Source organism: Saccoglossus kowalevskii, chromosome 7, assembly GCF_978046115.1.
Source record: "Saccoglossus kowalevskii chromosome 7, keSacKowa6.1, whole genome shotgun sequence".
NCBI lineage: Eukaryota > Metazoa > Hemichordata > Enteropneusta > Harrimaniidae > Saccoglossus > Saccoglossus kowalevskii.
Genome location: NC_140647.1, coordinates 27829451 through 27843961, shown reverse-complemented (window position 1 = coordinate 27843961; position 14511 = coordinate 27829451). Strand labels below are relative to the sequence as shown.

At 35.9% G+C, this 14511-nt stretch overlaps 1 protein-coding gene and 2 long non-coding RNA genes across 3 annotated transcripts; 1 reads left to right on the top strand and 2 right to left on the bottom strand.

The window, feature by feature from the left end:
* Positions 1–3439: 3439 nt before the first annotated feature.
* Positions 3440–5497, top strand: LOC146740895 (uncharacterized). The gene is made up of 2 exons (XR_014929920.1): positions 3440–3479; positions 5253–5497. It is a non-coding gene; the product is annotated as an uncharacterized LOC146740895 (long non-coding RNA).
* Positions 4078–5119, bottom strand: LOC146740896 (uncharacterized). The gene is made up of 2 exons (XR_014929921.1): positions 4720–5119; positions 4078–4172 (listed from the first exon to the last, which is right to left on the bottom strand). It is a non-coding gene; the product is annotated as an uncharacterized LOC146740896 (long non-coding RNA).
* A 4121-nt stretch (positions 5498–9618) lies between the features above and the next one.
* On the bottom strand, positions 9619–14500 carry LOC102804670 (uncharacterized). The gene is made up of 4 exons (XM_006820370.3): positions 14357–14500; positions 12082–12310; positions 11145–11294; positions 9619–10447 (listed from the first exon to the last, which is right to left on the bottom strand). The coding sequence occupies exons 2-4, from the start codon at positions 12298–12300 to the stop codon at positions 9983–9985; spliced, it is 834 nt and encodes a 277-aa protein (XP_006820433.1). The 5' UTR covers positions 12301–12310; positions 14357–14500; the 3' UTR covers positions 9619–9982.
* Between the last annotated feature and the right edge of the window lie 11 nt (positions 14501–14511).

The following is a 14511-nucleotide window of genomic DNA, read 5'->3' as shown; positions in this document are numbered from 1 at the left end:
TAAATTTGTTTTTTGGAGAAATTAAATAATGCATTTTTTTATCATTGCGTACCAAGGAATTGTTCTAAAAGAAGTGATTTTTATGACAAGTTTCTCATAATACATTACTGTAACACACACAAGAATGTTATTTCAAGGTACCATCTTTAAAATTATGTGTAGGCTCTACTATAACGCTTCGAGTTCGAGCCGAATTCAAAGTTCCACTACCAGCGGCGGCACGGGGAAGTGGGCGGCAGTCGCGCCCCCCAAAAATGCGCGACCACTTGCGCCTACTGACTACCGAGCATGTTGCAGCACATATACATATATTTATATAATCTTTAATTCGGTTCGGACCTCGTTACTATCATAACGGGTTATTACTCATTTTATAAAAGCTAATTGTCTGCGCACTGTTGTGTGTGTGTTTGCAAATATGTTGATTTGAAAAAATAATATTTGATCATTTACTAGTAAACTAACGGTCCTGTGGAGTGGCTAAATTGAAAGTAATTACGTGCTGGTGCACGGACGCGACAACTTTTGTCTCTTGTCGTACACACGTGTAGATGTTGTGCTAAAAATAGATCATCATCTAAGTGACGCAGACCAAAATAGAAATTTGCAACAGTGTTTAAATCGCGTTGAGAACGAACGCGAATGTATTAGACCATTTCAGAAATTATATGCCGTGGTTTCTGAAACCCAAGGTCATTCAATTATGTGTGCCATTCTGAATATAATCACGTGTGAAAGGTATACAACCATTATCCTTTCTAGAGCGGGTGACAAATTGAAGGCAAAATTATGTTTTAAATTGAATTTGCATTTATATATTTATTATGCGAAGAAAATAAAATGAACATATATACACATGAATAGTAGTAACATTACATTTTATTTTATTTATTTATTGAATACTCGTGTATATTTATCACCCACATTCTGATTTTTACGCAAATCGTTCCACCCAGTCAAATTCATGACAAGTGAGTCTTATTATTTCAAGATGGCTAGCAAAGGCAACGTACGCAAACTCATCAACGGAGTAAAAATAGGAATCAAGTGCCCATTTCTGAGCTTATTTGTAGAGGAGTATTTGTGCTTCACACGAGAACCTGGTGACATCATTACATCAAAGGAGCTGTGTTTTCATTATGAAAATTTTATATCATTAATGACAAAAAATGATCGCCAGACACAGTCAATGATTAGTGAGACTCGTTTTCATAAGGTATGTGCTTTTGTGTGGCCGGGTGAACGATGATTGAATTTGTCATATCACCACAATTTAAGGAAATACAGACGAGAAATATTTCACAATGACAAGTTTCTTTCTTTTGTCATTGTGTTTGGATTTGTTACATAAATATTGTAAACGTTATACAAATTCAGAAAACTATACATTGCTTACATCGGTTATACATGTGCAGGGAATATTGTGAAACGCTAGTGTAATCCGAGATCAGTCTTATATATTATTTGTGTTTTGTAAAGACACTACACACCAGATCAAAAGTAGACAATTGATTAAAACTAGTCAGCTATATAGAAATAAAATACATGCGTTGACATAACTACTAATGGAAAGATTACACAATAAAAAAATAGGCAAGGGGTCACCCTTCAAAACTTCCACTGGTATTTAAATGTTATAATTATATCATAAATTGTATCTCATTTGACATGTGGTATTTTACAGCAAATCAAGGTTACACTTGTCCATAATGGCATATCGCCAGTCGCCTCGGGTGGTAAGCGAGGTTATCGCGGGTTGAATATGCGGCAACATCGGCTAAGAACGGAACACTCCTCGATGTCTATTAAAGAAAAAACAGAACACTTTTTGAAACGAAAAAAATGGGATGAATATATACAGGTACAATGCGGAACGTAATTACAAAAAATAAGCAGAGTTATTAAGCAAAATATATTAAACATCCACATCTGTGGAAAGTTCACACCTTTATATTTAAATTTGACGAGTTCTCTCCTGATAATGAGGGAATATCTCAATCTAGAATAAAAGTCTTAGTATTTGTAATGGTTTAATGTTTTGTACATCCATAGTATAATGATTTAACATCTCACTATAATGAGATTATATATATCGTTATGGGGTACATGTTGCTATACTGAAATATAATTACTATGTCACATGTAGCTCATTTTAATCAATGCATAATCATTTGCAATTTCAAAATATGTTTGCATAGCATAATTGACGAATCCTTCCTTGCTCTGTATATTCCTGTACGAGTTTGTCCCGAAATTATTTAGCATTTCTTTTCACCCATGTTTTCATTAAAATGAGTTACACTTTCATAACAAAATACTCTGTTTATTATAGGAGTTTCTATCTCGAAATAGGAAATAAATGAGTAAATTAAACATGTTTTACGAATCAAATGCTATTATACATAGAGTGTTATCTCGTGGAAAACTGACAACGAGTTAATAATAATACATTATTTGTGTTAGAATATAGAGAGCTGCTAAGTTGTTCGAGTTACGGACATCGAAGTACGAGTATCGAATTACAAAAAAAGTTACATTTTGGAAACCACACCCACTTTTGTGAGACCTCGTCCAAACTGTAACTCGATTAACTAGTCAACAGAATTCCGAGTTAAAATACATTTTTAGTTGTTGAAGGTCCACATTTAGTAACTTGAACTTTAAGTAACAGTTAACCAAACATCGAGTTACAGGCAGCATGATTTTTTTTAACGTTTAACTATTAAGTATGTTGCCCGTAACGCGAAGTTTTGTTAACTGTTGATTGGCCATAGTTACAATTTGGGTGTGGTTTGGCAAAAAGGGGCGTGATTTATAAAATATGGGCGTGGTAATATTTGTAACTCAATGTTTTCGTAACTCGATGCTCGTAACTCTAACAATTCAGTATATAAAATAGATATTTTGTTGTTTAATGTATTATGACGATAAGATTTGGTACATGATCTTCCCAGGGGATCACTGGTAAAACTCACGAAAAAGCGAGGCACCCAAGTGTTCTAGAAATTATGCTTCATAACAGGGTCCCTTTTCGACATTCTCAGAAATCAAAAGGAATGATATCTTTGCTAGCTTTATATATTGTGTAATATGCGGCAATGATAGTTTAATTTAACAATTATTTGTAACTAGTATAGTGTACATGTAATAAAAGAGTGTTTGTATCTCGAAAATATATTTCGAGGGCCGATTTTTGAATTTGATTTTTACTAAAAGACCCCCAGAATAGTCTAGTGAAATCAAAACAAAAAACAATATTTCTTTACATTGAAATTAAGGTTGAAGTCGTTAACAGAGATTTTAGAGAAGCGGGAAAGTGCGCCTTTGCAAAACAAGATATAAAAGCAAATGAGATAATTGGGGTGTACGACGGAAAAATAATTGACAGAGCAGAGGCTGCACAACTAGAACGAGAGTATGCGGTAACAGGTGAACGTTGAACGTTGTGGCATGTATCACCTGGAATATTCGGGCATGGTGTGAGTATATAATCAGCCACAATATTTGCCATAATATTTTCTTAGTGTTAGTAGTTATATGTAACACTACTTTCATACAATTTAATGTAAAACTAATGAAATGAATTATGCACTTGCTGTCACACACTCGCTCTTATCAACTAGCTCACTCACACACACACACGCACAAACCTTACCACTAGCTCACTGATTTGTCAACCCAAAGATAGCTTCATTCGCTCACTTAATCAACACTAAATCTCTAGTTAATTCACTCAGTCATATGTACATTATATCAACTTACTCATTACACACTGGCATACTCAAGCACCCATTCGCTCACCAACAGATTGACTCACTGTTGTATATATAAACACATCCATCCAACCAACCAACCAACCACCCACCAATCCATTCACTGTCATACTCAAATGACACATCAATTAACCCTTTCACTCACCTTCACTCACTCACATTCACTCACTCACTCACCCTCACCCACTCCGCTTTACTCCCTCAGCCTCACCTTCACTCACTTACTCACCTTCACTCATCTTCATTCACTCACTCACTCATTCACACACCTTCACTCATCTTCACTCACTCACCCTCACCTTCATTCACTCACTCTCACCCACTCACCTTCACGCTCACCTTCATTCACCCATCCTCACCTTCATTCACCCATCCTCAGCCTCACCTTCACTCACTCACCTCACCCACTCACTCCATCTTCACTCACTCACCCTAACCATCACTCACCCTTACCTTCACTAACTTACCCTTACCTTCACTCACTCACTCCTTCACCCACTCACCCTCATCTTCATTCACTCACTCACTCACCTTCTCTAACTCACTCTCACCTTCACTCACTCACTCGCTCACCCTCACTCAATCACTCACTCTCACCTTCATTCACTCACCCTTACCTTCACTCCCCTTATCTTCACTCACTCTCATCCACACCTCCATTCACTCACCCTCGTCTTCACTCACTCACTCACCCTCAGTCTCACCTTCACTCACTCACCTTCACTAACCCTCATTCACTCACTCACCTTCACTCACCCTCATTCACTCACTCACCTTCACTCACTCACCTTCAGTCACACACTTTCACTCACTCACTCACTCACTCACTCACTCACTCACTCACTCACTCACTCACTCACTCACCCACCCTCACTCACTCACCCTTACCTTCACTCACACACTCACCCTCAGCTTCACTTCCATCAGCCTCACTTCACTCACTCACCCACTCCCACCTTCACTCACACACCTTCACTCACTCGCTCACCTTCACTCACCCTCTCCTTCACTCACACACCTTCACTCACTCACTCACTCACTCACCTTCACTCACTCACTCTCACTCACTCACTCACTCACTCACTCACCCTTACCTTCACTCACTCGCCTTCTCTAACTCACTCTCACCTTCAATCACCCACCCTCATCTTCACTCACTCGTCTTCTCTAACTCACTCTCACCTTCAATCACTCACCCTCGCCTTCAATCACTCACCCTCACCCACACACTTTCACTCACTCACCCTCACCTTTTCTCACTCGCCCTCTTCACTCCCTCACTCACCCACCCTCACCTTCATTCACTCACACTCACTCACTCACCCTCACCCTCACCTTCACTCACCCTCACCCACCCTCACTTTCATTCACTTACCCTCACTCGCCCTCATCTTCACTCACTCACCCACCCACCCTCACCTTCATTCACTCACTTACTCACTCACTCATGTTAATATCATCATGGCCATATATTTTCAGAATAAATCCACACAGTGAAAAGAAGATGTGGGAAACAAGTGGAATTACCTTTTTCCTGAACCATTCCAAAAAGCATTCCAACATTGTCACAAAACAACTGAAGATTAATGACAGGCTGTGTGTGGTTATTATTTCCAAATATTACATACCAGAAGGGGCAGAATTGTTATATAATTATGGTGATGAGAAAGCACCATTTTTTGCAAATTCACAAACTTTTCCAAATTAAAGTAATTTATGATCTATGTTCGAGTTGTGTTGTGTTGTGTTGTGTTGTGTTGTGAACATGTAAAATAACAATAAAATTCAATATTTCCTTGACAAGAAATTAAAACACAGTGAACATGCTAAAAACATCAAAACATTAAAATTAAATGTCAGTTAAATTAAATAGTTTTACAGCATTCAAAAGTCAGGAAATACACAATTGAGTATATGAAGTTTCACACGCAAGTGCCACATGACAGACTAATTGCTGAACATTTTCAAAATCGCTAAATTAATGAAATTTATTGTATATGCAAAATAAGGTTTATGTAAACGTAATGAAACTAATTTTCTTTTAAATTTACAACTATTCCCCATCCCAGTAATGAACTACTCGTAAATACCTTAAACTAAAAATGAATGGTGCATAGTACTACTGTAGATCATATTATTCAAGCTGTTAATTGAATAAATTAACACAAAAAGGTGCAAATTGGGCAAAAACAATGTACATATCACCAGTGGTATGTTGGTATCCATTGTCAGGTATATTTACTAATCTATTAACAATCAATTGACAAGTTTCAAACAAAACTATTTTTTTTAATTAACAATGTTGATTCATTTTAGTTTCAATAAACATTTTCAAATTATTGAAAAAACACTTCCCAAGATAGAATTTAAACACAGCTTCACATTTCAACTTATAATAAACATAGTCATGCACAGAGCATACAATTTCTAAGCACATGTCCTTGTAAGTGTATATGATCCACTGTGGACGCAATTCTTGTATTTTATTCATCAGCCAATGACGTCCTGGTTTGTGTCCTGATTCATTATAGAGTAATAATACATCATATTGGATACTGGCACTATACAAATGTACACCCTAAAGTACATTCCAGGGTTTTTGCGTTCCTGCGTTTTGCAAAAGAAAAACAATATATCAAGTACAGTTAGATTCATTTAGCTTTAGCCAGATATGAATTTTAAATATAAAACAAAAGTCAATGAAAATATAACATTGTTGCAAACACAATTAAAGTAAGAATTTCGAAGGTAAGTCATGCAATGATCAAATAAGATTGAGACATATTTTAATGTGCAGTTGGGGATTTCCAAATTACAAGGCCCCCATGAATTCAGACCCATTTTAACACGTAGCCAGGGTAGTGAAATTAAACGGTACGCACCGAAAAATACACAGGGTCAGAACCCTGACCAACATATTGAAATAAAGACCAAGATTGGTCGGTTATGTACGTACTTATCAAGAGTGAATTCAGACCCATTTTAAAACGTAGCCAGGGTAATGAAATTAAACGGTACCCACCGAAAAATACACAGGGTCAGAACCCTGACCAACATATTGAAATAAAGTCCAAGATTGGTCGGTTATGTACGTACTTATCCAGAGTGAATTCAGACCCATTTTAACACATAGCCAGGGTAATGAAATTAAACGGTACCCACCGAAAAATACACAGGGTCAGAACCCTGACCAACACATTGAATTAAAGTCCAAGATTGGTCGGTTATGTACGTACTTATCCAGAGTGAATTCAGACCCATTGTAACACGTAGCCAGGGTAGTGAAATTAAACGGTACCCACCGAAAAATACACAGGGTCAGAATCCTGACCAACATATTGAAATAAAGTCCAAGATTGGTCTGTTATGTTCATCCTTATCCAAAATGAATTCAGACCCATTTTAACACGTAGCCAGGGTAATGAACCAATGCATTGCCTGATATTAAATGTTAACTAACGTCTTAGAACATAATTATAAGCATTCAGTAATTTTAATGAAAAAAAAGGACATTTTTCTTAGTAATAGTGACACCTGTTGTTTAGTGTGATGGACCCCCACGGTTGGGTACAGGAGCATAGAAGTTTATAATTAAAATTGTTTACCATAAGAAACATGGAACCATCATACATGACCTTATAAACAGCCTTTTACTTCGTAGTGGGGTGGGTGGAGTAAAGCTGTGATTATTTTTATTACTTTCTGACCATCTAGCTTGCCATTTACCATGTCCATATAAACTAAAGCTCCAGCCAATATCAGATTTGACTACTTGTTTCAAGCTATGGCACTTGGAAATGAGTGTTGTGACATGTGGCAAATGTCCAACTGTCTTGGTTAATAAGATTGGCTAAATTTCAACTAGAAACAGGTAAACCAGTATACCTGTATGTACGAAGCCAGTTATTCAAGCCAAAGAAACTGCATCTAATTATATAAATACACATGGACAGAGAATATTTTCTTGGAGCACTAAATGTGACAATTGCCCTACTGTCTGTGATAAATATACCACACCAGCTACATAGTGCCCGACGAGGAGTTGGGTAGGTAGTGAAGAAAAACATTGACTGAAGCCTGGCAGAGGACTGAATTGTTGTCAACAGCAACAAACATACTGGGAAAGTCAAAGACAGTGAAAAAACAAACAAAAAAACACACAGGCATATAAATGCATTTGACAGGAAAATAGAAAAACTCTACCACAACAGCAATTAGAACAGCTTGCTGCATTATAAGTATCACTTCCCTGTCAAATTCGTGGTTCATGCTTATTTGAATCTGAACATAACAGGCCAATTCTATCACACCTTGCTAGGCTTGAACTTCCATCCAATCAGAGCATTCCAAATGAACATGATTCTTCACAATACTAAAGGGCGCTCTGACCAAAAAATTGCCATTATCTAAATAAAAAGAACTGAATGTCCACAGTTATGTCTGTAGGTGTACCTTACCTGCATGCAAAATGAAAGTCTAAGATTGGTCGGTTATGTACGTTCTTATCCAGAGTGAATTCAGACCCATTTTAACACGTAGCCAGGGTAGTGAAATTAAACGGTACCCACCGAAAAATACACAGGGTCAGAACCCTGACCAACACATTGAATTAAAGTCCAAGATTGGTCGGTATTTAAATATATACAAAAATACATAGACTTACAAGACTAATTTTTAATGCGTGGTTTTCGTGGTGAACTATATAGACAAAAAAGACAGATGCTGCGCATCCAGCAATCAAGTGGAAGTTGCGACAATGGAGACTCACCACAGACTTCAAAATGTTGTGTCGCTCCCCAGACATCGATGTTCGATCTTTCGACGGCGGCCAATGTTTATTAAAGGGTATTTGCTTGTTATGATGTGTTTTGGAGCCAATTTATTATTTCCCTCTCACGCACGTAACAAAACCATAAACTGTTATAAACTGATTCTTTTTTGAGTTTATAATGACAAAATAACCAGTATGCGCCGGAATATTTATTAAAGTTTGCTATGTTGCAACTAAAAATTTCACTAAGGCAACCCCAATCCAGATAGTCGGCAAAAAGCACACATTTAACACATACAAATAACAGGGGGAAACAGATTAATAAGATAAATACAGACATCGAAAAATTCCAACAAGTATGTCGCATACGACTTATTTACCACTTCCGTGTCACTGAGAATGTTCTAAAACCGTACTGTGTCTGGGTGGAATATTCTAGATTTTTTTAGAAACTGGTAATAGGTAATAGAAATCTATAGTAAATTCCTGACTCATGATGTATGCTGATGTAATGGTCTATTTATAGACAGTGTGGGTATATATAGGGGAGTTGTTCAACACTGAGATCAGATCGGAGATCTCGTTGAATTGTATTGGAGTTTAAGTACTAGTATCTAGTTATTGGAGTAGTAGAGTTTTACCAAGTTATTGTACTTGATGTTTGCAGAGTATAATAATATAATGTTGGCTCCGTGTTCGCATGTTATCATCGCCGCCAGGGAAGTCTTTCTGTTGCTGTTGCCATTTTGGTATTTGAACCATCACACCTGTACTATACAAATAACGGTAATATTACGTTGCAGTAATTTGCGCGTCGTTGGGCCACAGAAGGGCGCCCTAATAGAAATATAATTTCATTAAATAGATTCACTAAAAATCTGTTTGTTACAACTTCATGGTGTCTTTATGTAAACCATATTTGTTATACCAGTAAAGACACACATTTGGGAATATCAAAACGACATTTGACATACCAATTTCCGTTGTTGTTTCAAATTCCTAGTGGGGAATGTATATATGATGTATAATTTATCATAATATAATTTGATGCTAAGAAAGTTAAACAACAACATATGATATTCGAATTCCATGTATATTTTTTATATAATACAATATAAAATCAGAGTAAATAATTTACATGTAAGTTTCCCAGACACTAAACCATAGATACTTAGGAAAAGTTGAATATGGCTGATTATTATGCAAAATATGTCATTGGGAAAGCTAACCGCTAACTAATCAGGTTTGTGCATTGTGCTATATTAGATTCAAGCGGAACCGACATGCATACAGACAGGTTAACAATAATATGCGAGACCCAATCAGCCAGTGCGTTGTGTTTTAAAAAAGTTTGATTTCAAATCTGTAACATTTTGTTTCACAATTACTTTTTCTTTTCAGTCTGTTATATTAATGTCTTTTTAGATTTGTTATTGTATTACTCATCTTTAATCATTTTCCACTCTACATTTGTAATGAAACTCGCTGCAATTCCAGCTCCACCACCAATAACACACCCTGCTGCTGCTCCTGCTACTGCTCCTGCAGCTGCCCCCGCTACCACTCCTTCAATAACAACAACTGCCCCACCTCCAATAGCAACAGCTGTAAGGCTTCCGCTACCAGCAGCACAAGCAACAACAGCACCACTTGCCTTTATGGCAATTGCATAACCAAGAGGTCCAGCAGCTAGGCCACCTAGTATAGCACCTAAAGCAATTCCAACCCCAATGCCCCATTTTAATCCTGAGGACATGTTAGGACTATTTGCCATTCCCCTCACAACAGCAAATTTATTTTTTCCATCATTCCGTACCACTAGGTACATGTTTTCTTTCGTTCCACATCTGAAGACAATTTGCATGGTTTCACTTGCACAGACAATTTCTGCATCTGTTAATGCCTGAAAACAAATTAATAATGTATTACATATTAATATGCACTTGATAACAAGTCAATGTCAACATATTCCCTGTTGTTATTGAGGTGAATTAACATTTGAGGACCTTACGACTTTGAAATAATTCGGCAAAGACAAATCCGAGGAATAGTTAAAGACATTGTGTGTTTGCATATGGCAATAAATACAATTAACATACACAAGAACCTGTTCATGGCCTTAATTGTTTTGTGATTTGATTTTGACAACATTCATTGAATCCCCTGAATAAGAAAGACGAGAACTCGTAATATTTTTGAATGATATCACGGAACCAATTGATCTTCACTTGCAATCTACCATGAGTTGTATCAACATGTTATTAATGAAATGTTTAAAGTTTTTCAGGACAAACATGACCGACAGTCAATCAATCAAAGGTTGATATAACAAAAATAGCACCACGTGCTATTATGACCTGTCTCTGTGTTATGCCCGAGAAAAAAAGGAGAATACAAATTCTTACCACTTCACCACTGCAATGTCCAAAATACAATTTACTGTCGCATGATTGGTGAGAGTAAGTTGCACGAATTTGTATTTTATTCTAATAAAGCGGCATTCATAATAAAATACAACGATCAACTTTTATTGGTTTGAAAGGGAACGTAATGTACTTTTACTGTCATTATATTGTTTCGCCGTTTGAGAATATACTTACTTTTGATGGAATTTCCTTGGCTACACAAGTTACAGCTGCCTGCAACAATTTTCTATCTTCGGGATGTATATAACTTTGATAACATTGTATTATTCGCTGAATATCACTGACACTAATTGATTTATCGCAGTCTTTTTTCATATAAGATAACTGTAACAGTGGAACAAGATCATATAGAAATATTGTAACCACTTCGAAAATTAAAAAGACTGTCGGGTGGACTGTGTGCATCTGTATTATGAAGATGGTGTCTTGGGGGGGGGGTGCAAAGTGTCAGCACACAGATCACACATTAGAAACATTTGTATCGAGTTTCACAAAAGTTACTAAAGTATATAGACCACGATAAGCAAATTATCAACATGATGCTTATGAGTAACATGAACAAAATCAGTAACAGTAACTGTTTTTTGTAAAATAATTTTTCGTTTGGGGTAAGAGGTGTGCTCACAAGCCAAGATTTATTTTAACTGCAAAATAGATTCTTTTTTTTAGGAACATGACTAATAGTGACACCAACGCCTAATTACACAACGTTTGTACAAAATAATTTGTACAAAATAATTTCTATGTAAGCAATTTTTATACATATTATGTACACTCATCTATGGGACACGTGATTATATAATAAACCAAACAAGAATGACCAAAAGTACGATTTGAATCATGTTTAGATCGAACGACTGTGATTAGCATTAAATAATAATTGACCTTAATTGATATTTATTCGTATTAACTGTCATGAACCAATGAACAAATACATATTTTGGAACAGAAACCTTTATGAATCTGTACATGATAATATGTAATGTGTAATTTTAAATTTATTCAAAATGTTGTTTACATGAGTATCATATATTTAAAATGCCAATCATTATTCATAAAGGCGAACAGATGAGAATTACATTAACTTTGTTATATCAATGTATTAAGTTACCTCGACACGTCCTATTATATGTTTCAGTACAAGGGCATTACTGATGATTTTCCGTAAGGCTGCCATCATAACATCATTCCCTTTTGTCTCAATAACATTACGTAATTCAGTAACTGTGTAGCCATTGTCGAGTAGGTCATTCACAATCTCGTCGATGTTATATAAATTAAGTCCTTCCAGTAAACGTTTCCAGTCATTAATATAATTGGTACGATCCATTTAGGAAACTCTGATAAAAAAGGAAAGATTACGCTCAATTTTGGAATAGGCAAAATAATTTTAATGGAGCTAGATGCCCGGCGAGTGTTATTTCTCTGCAAAAGCAACAGTTGAATTGTCACAATAGATAATCAGTCAGACAATATCACAGTGCGACATTATCAAAAAGGAATCTCATGGACCATTAAGTCCTCATACCAATCAGACGAAACAAATGAAAATTGATGATGATTATATTGACTTCAATATTGATATTTTCATATAAACACATGCAAGTATTCAAGCATATTTAATACATCATGAGAAAACGTTTAGCTATACAAGACACGGATATTTGAGATTCACGTGAATTATTTGTATATACTATATTCACACTGTGTTTCATAAATGTCCATCCCCGTGCTTGAATCATTATTTTAAGTTATTTTGTATTAGGATCGAGCAAAAATCTCTGAATTTGTTAGGACAACATAGGTGGCGCCATAATTATTCTGATAGTGTTAACTATTTTATGTTTTATTCTAAAATATATAAGGGTTCTTTTTTTAAATTATGTCAATACATTTAAATTTACAGGTGGCTTTAACTATTAAAATTGACCCCTCCAAATACTGAGTAAATTACTGATTTGAGCTGACCGGGATTTTTTTGTTTTAAATACACACAAGAGCTTTCTAAAGATGGTACTTGTAAGTTTGTACTGGCTTTGGTACCATATGCAGTCCCAGTGTCCGTGTTACGTTCGTCGTCGACATATTGTTTGTATGCTAAAAAATTGTTGTTATTTTGTTTGCAGGTGACCTCATGTTACTTGCTGATTGGATAGATTATGGCATTGGCTCAGGTTGGAAGTGCAATTATATAAAACATATATTAATGTTATATGGCGTGATTTGGCTCGTTAGAGAAACCCTCATGTTTAGATTATTATTTCGACCCTTATTTCAACCGTGATGTAAGCACCTTGTATAAATTGTCCATAGAGGCCCCCTATTGTACACGTGTAATGGAAATTTCCACCACAATAAGTTATGTCCCGTGTGGCAGCATCAAAAAGCAGGTCAGAGTACAGGTCTTCAATTGTTTGATTACAAAACGCTTAAATCATGGTCTGAAAGATATTTCACGACCCATCGTACCTCACGTTTGTCATTGGTGACGTTACTTTCCCCGCAAGGCAGGTAATACCACCAATTTGAAATGAAGCTGAACGGAAATGATTTTAACACAAGCTTTAAAAAATGCAAGCCAGAAATAGCTGAGACCCATTCACCATTACTTTTACAAGCTTACATTATATACTTATTATATAAGGGAACCAATTTGACAAACACACATAAGAAGGCCAATCAAACCACTAGATAGTATTAGTAAACATAGTTTCACTGTAATTATTTAAATTGTATTATGAGATGATTTATTTGGCCTAACCCGAGCCGAAATGAATCACACCATAGTCCCTGTGAGATAACTATCAAAGCGAGCTCCTAACCAATCTCATTTAGATCAATTAAATTCTGTAAAATAATGTACTGTAAAATAAACAACGAATATTCATCACAAACTATGAAACAAACGTTGAATATTAACGCACAATGTAAAATACCATGTAAAAGTTTGACTGAATTCAGACAAAGCATGTAAACAAACTATTTGGTCCATGCAATATGATTTATGAAACCATGGTCTAATTTTTGTATCCATAAACAATACATATTTGGATCTAGATGTGATAAAATTCTACCCATAGCAACTTACCATCTAAGTTGTTGATTCCTAAATATGAATAGAATCAGCTAGTTCATTGCTGAGTAATTTTTATAAAAGTGCACGAAGACACAGCAATTCTTGCCTTTTCTGGAGCGACACATGCATAAGTGTTCAAAATAGAAATAACCTTACATAGTCCTGGTTTTACGCTTGATGTTTTCAGTATTCACATTGTATATTTTAAAATCAGCGTATGTTTACTAAAGCAGTAACCATTGGCTGGATGTCATAGAAGACATAAATGAACTGAAAAGTTGAACAAATTACTATTCACATTTTTACTCACCTAAATAACCAGACAACGTTTTTGATTGCTGCTTCGTGATCGCTCTGCAAGGTGGTCAGCGTGAATAGTATGCGCTCAGAACAACGCCTTATGTGAAACTCGGCATGAAAGTGAAAGAGCCAACTACCTATTAGTCTTCACTTCATAGTCATCAC

Bases quoted from the DNA above. Each gene is read 5' to 3' on its own strand.
- LOC102804670 (XM_006820370.3), bottom strand. From the start codon at position 12,300: ATGGATCGTACCAATTATATTAATGACTGGAAACGTTTACTGGAAGGA. The intron at 11,295-12,081 runs GTAACTTAATAC...CCACTGTTACAG, and splicing joins ATATAATAGGACGTGTCGAG to TTATCTTATATGAAAAAAGA. The intron at 10,448-11,144 runs GTAAGTATATTC...ATTTGTTTTCAG, and splicing joins CCAAGGAAATTCCATCAAAA to GCATTAACAGATGCAGAAAT.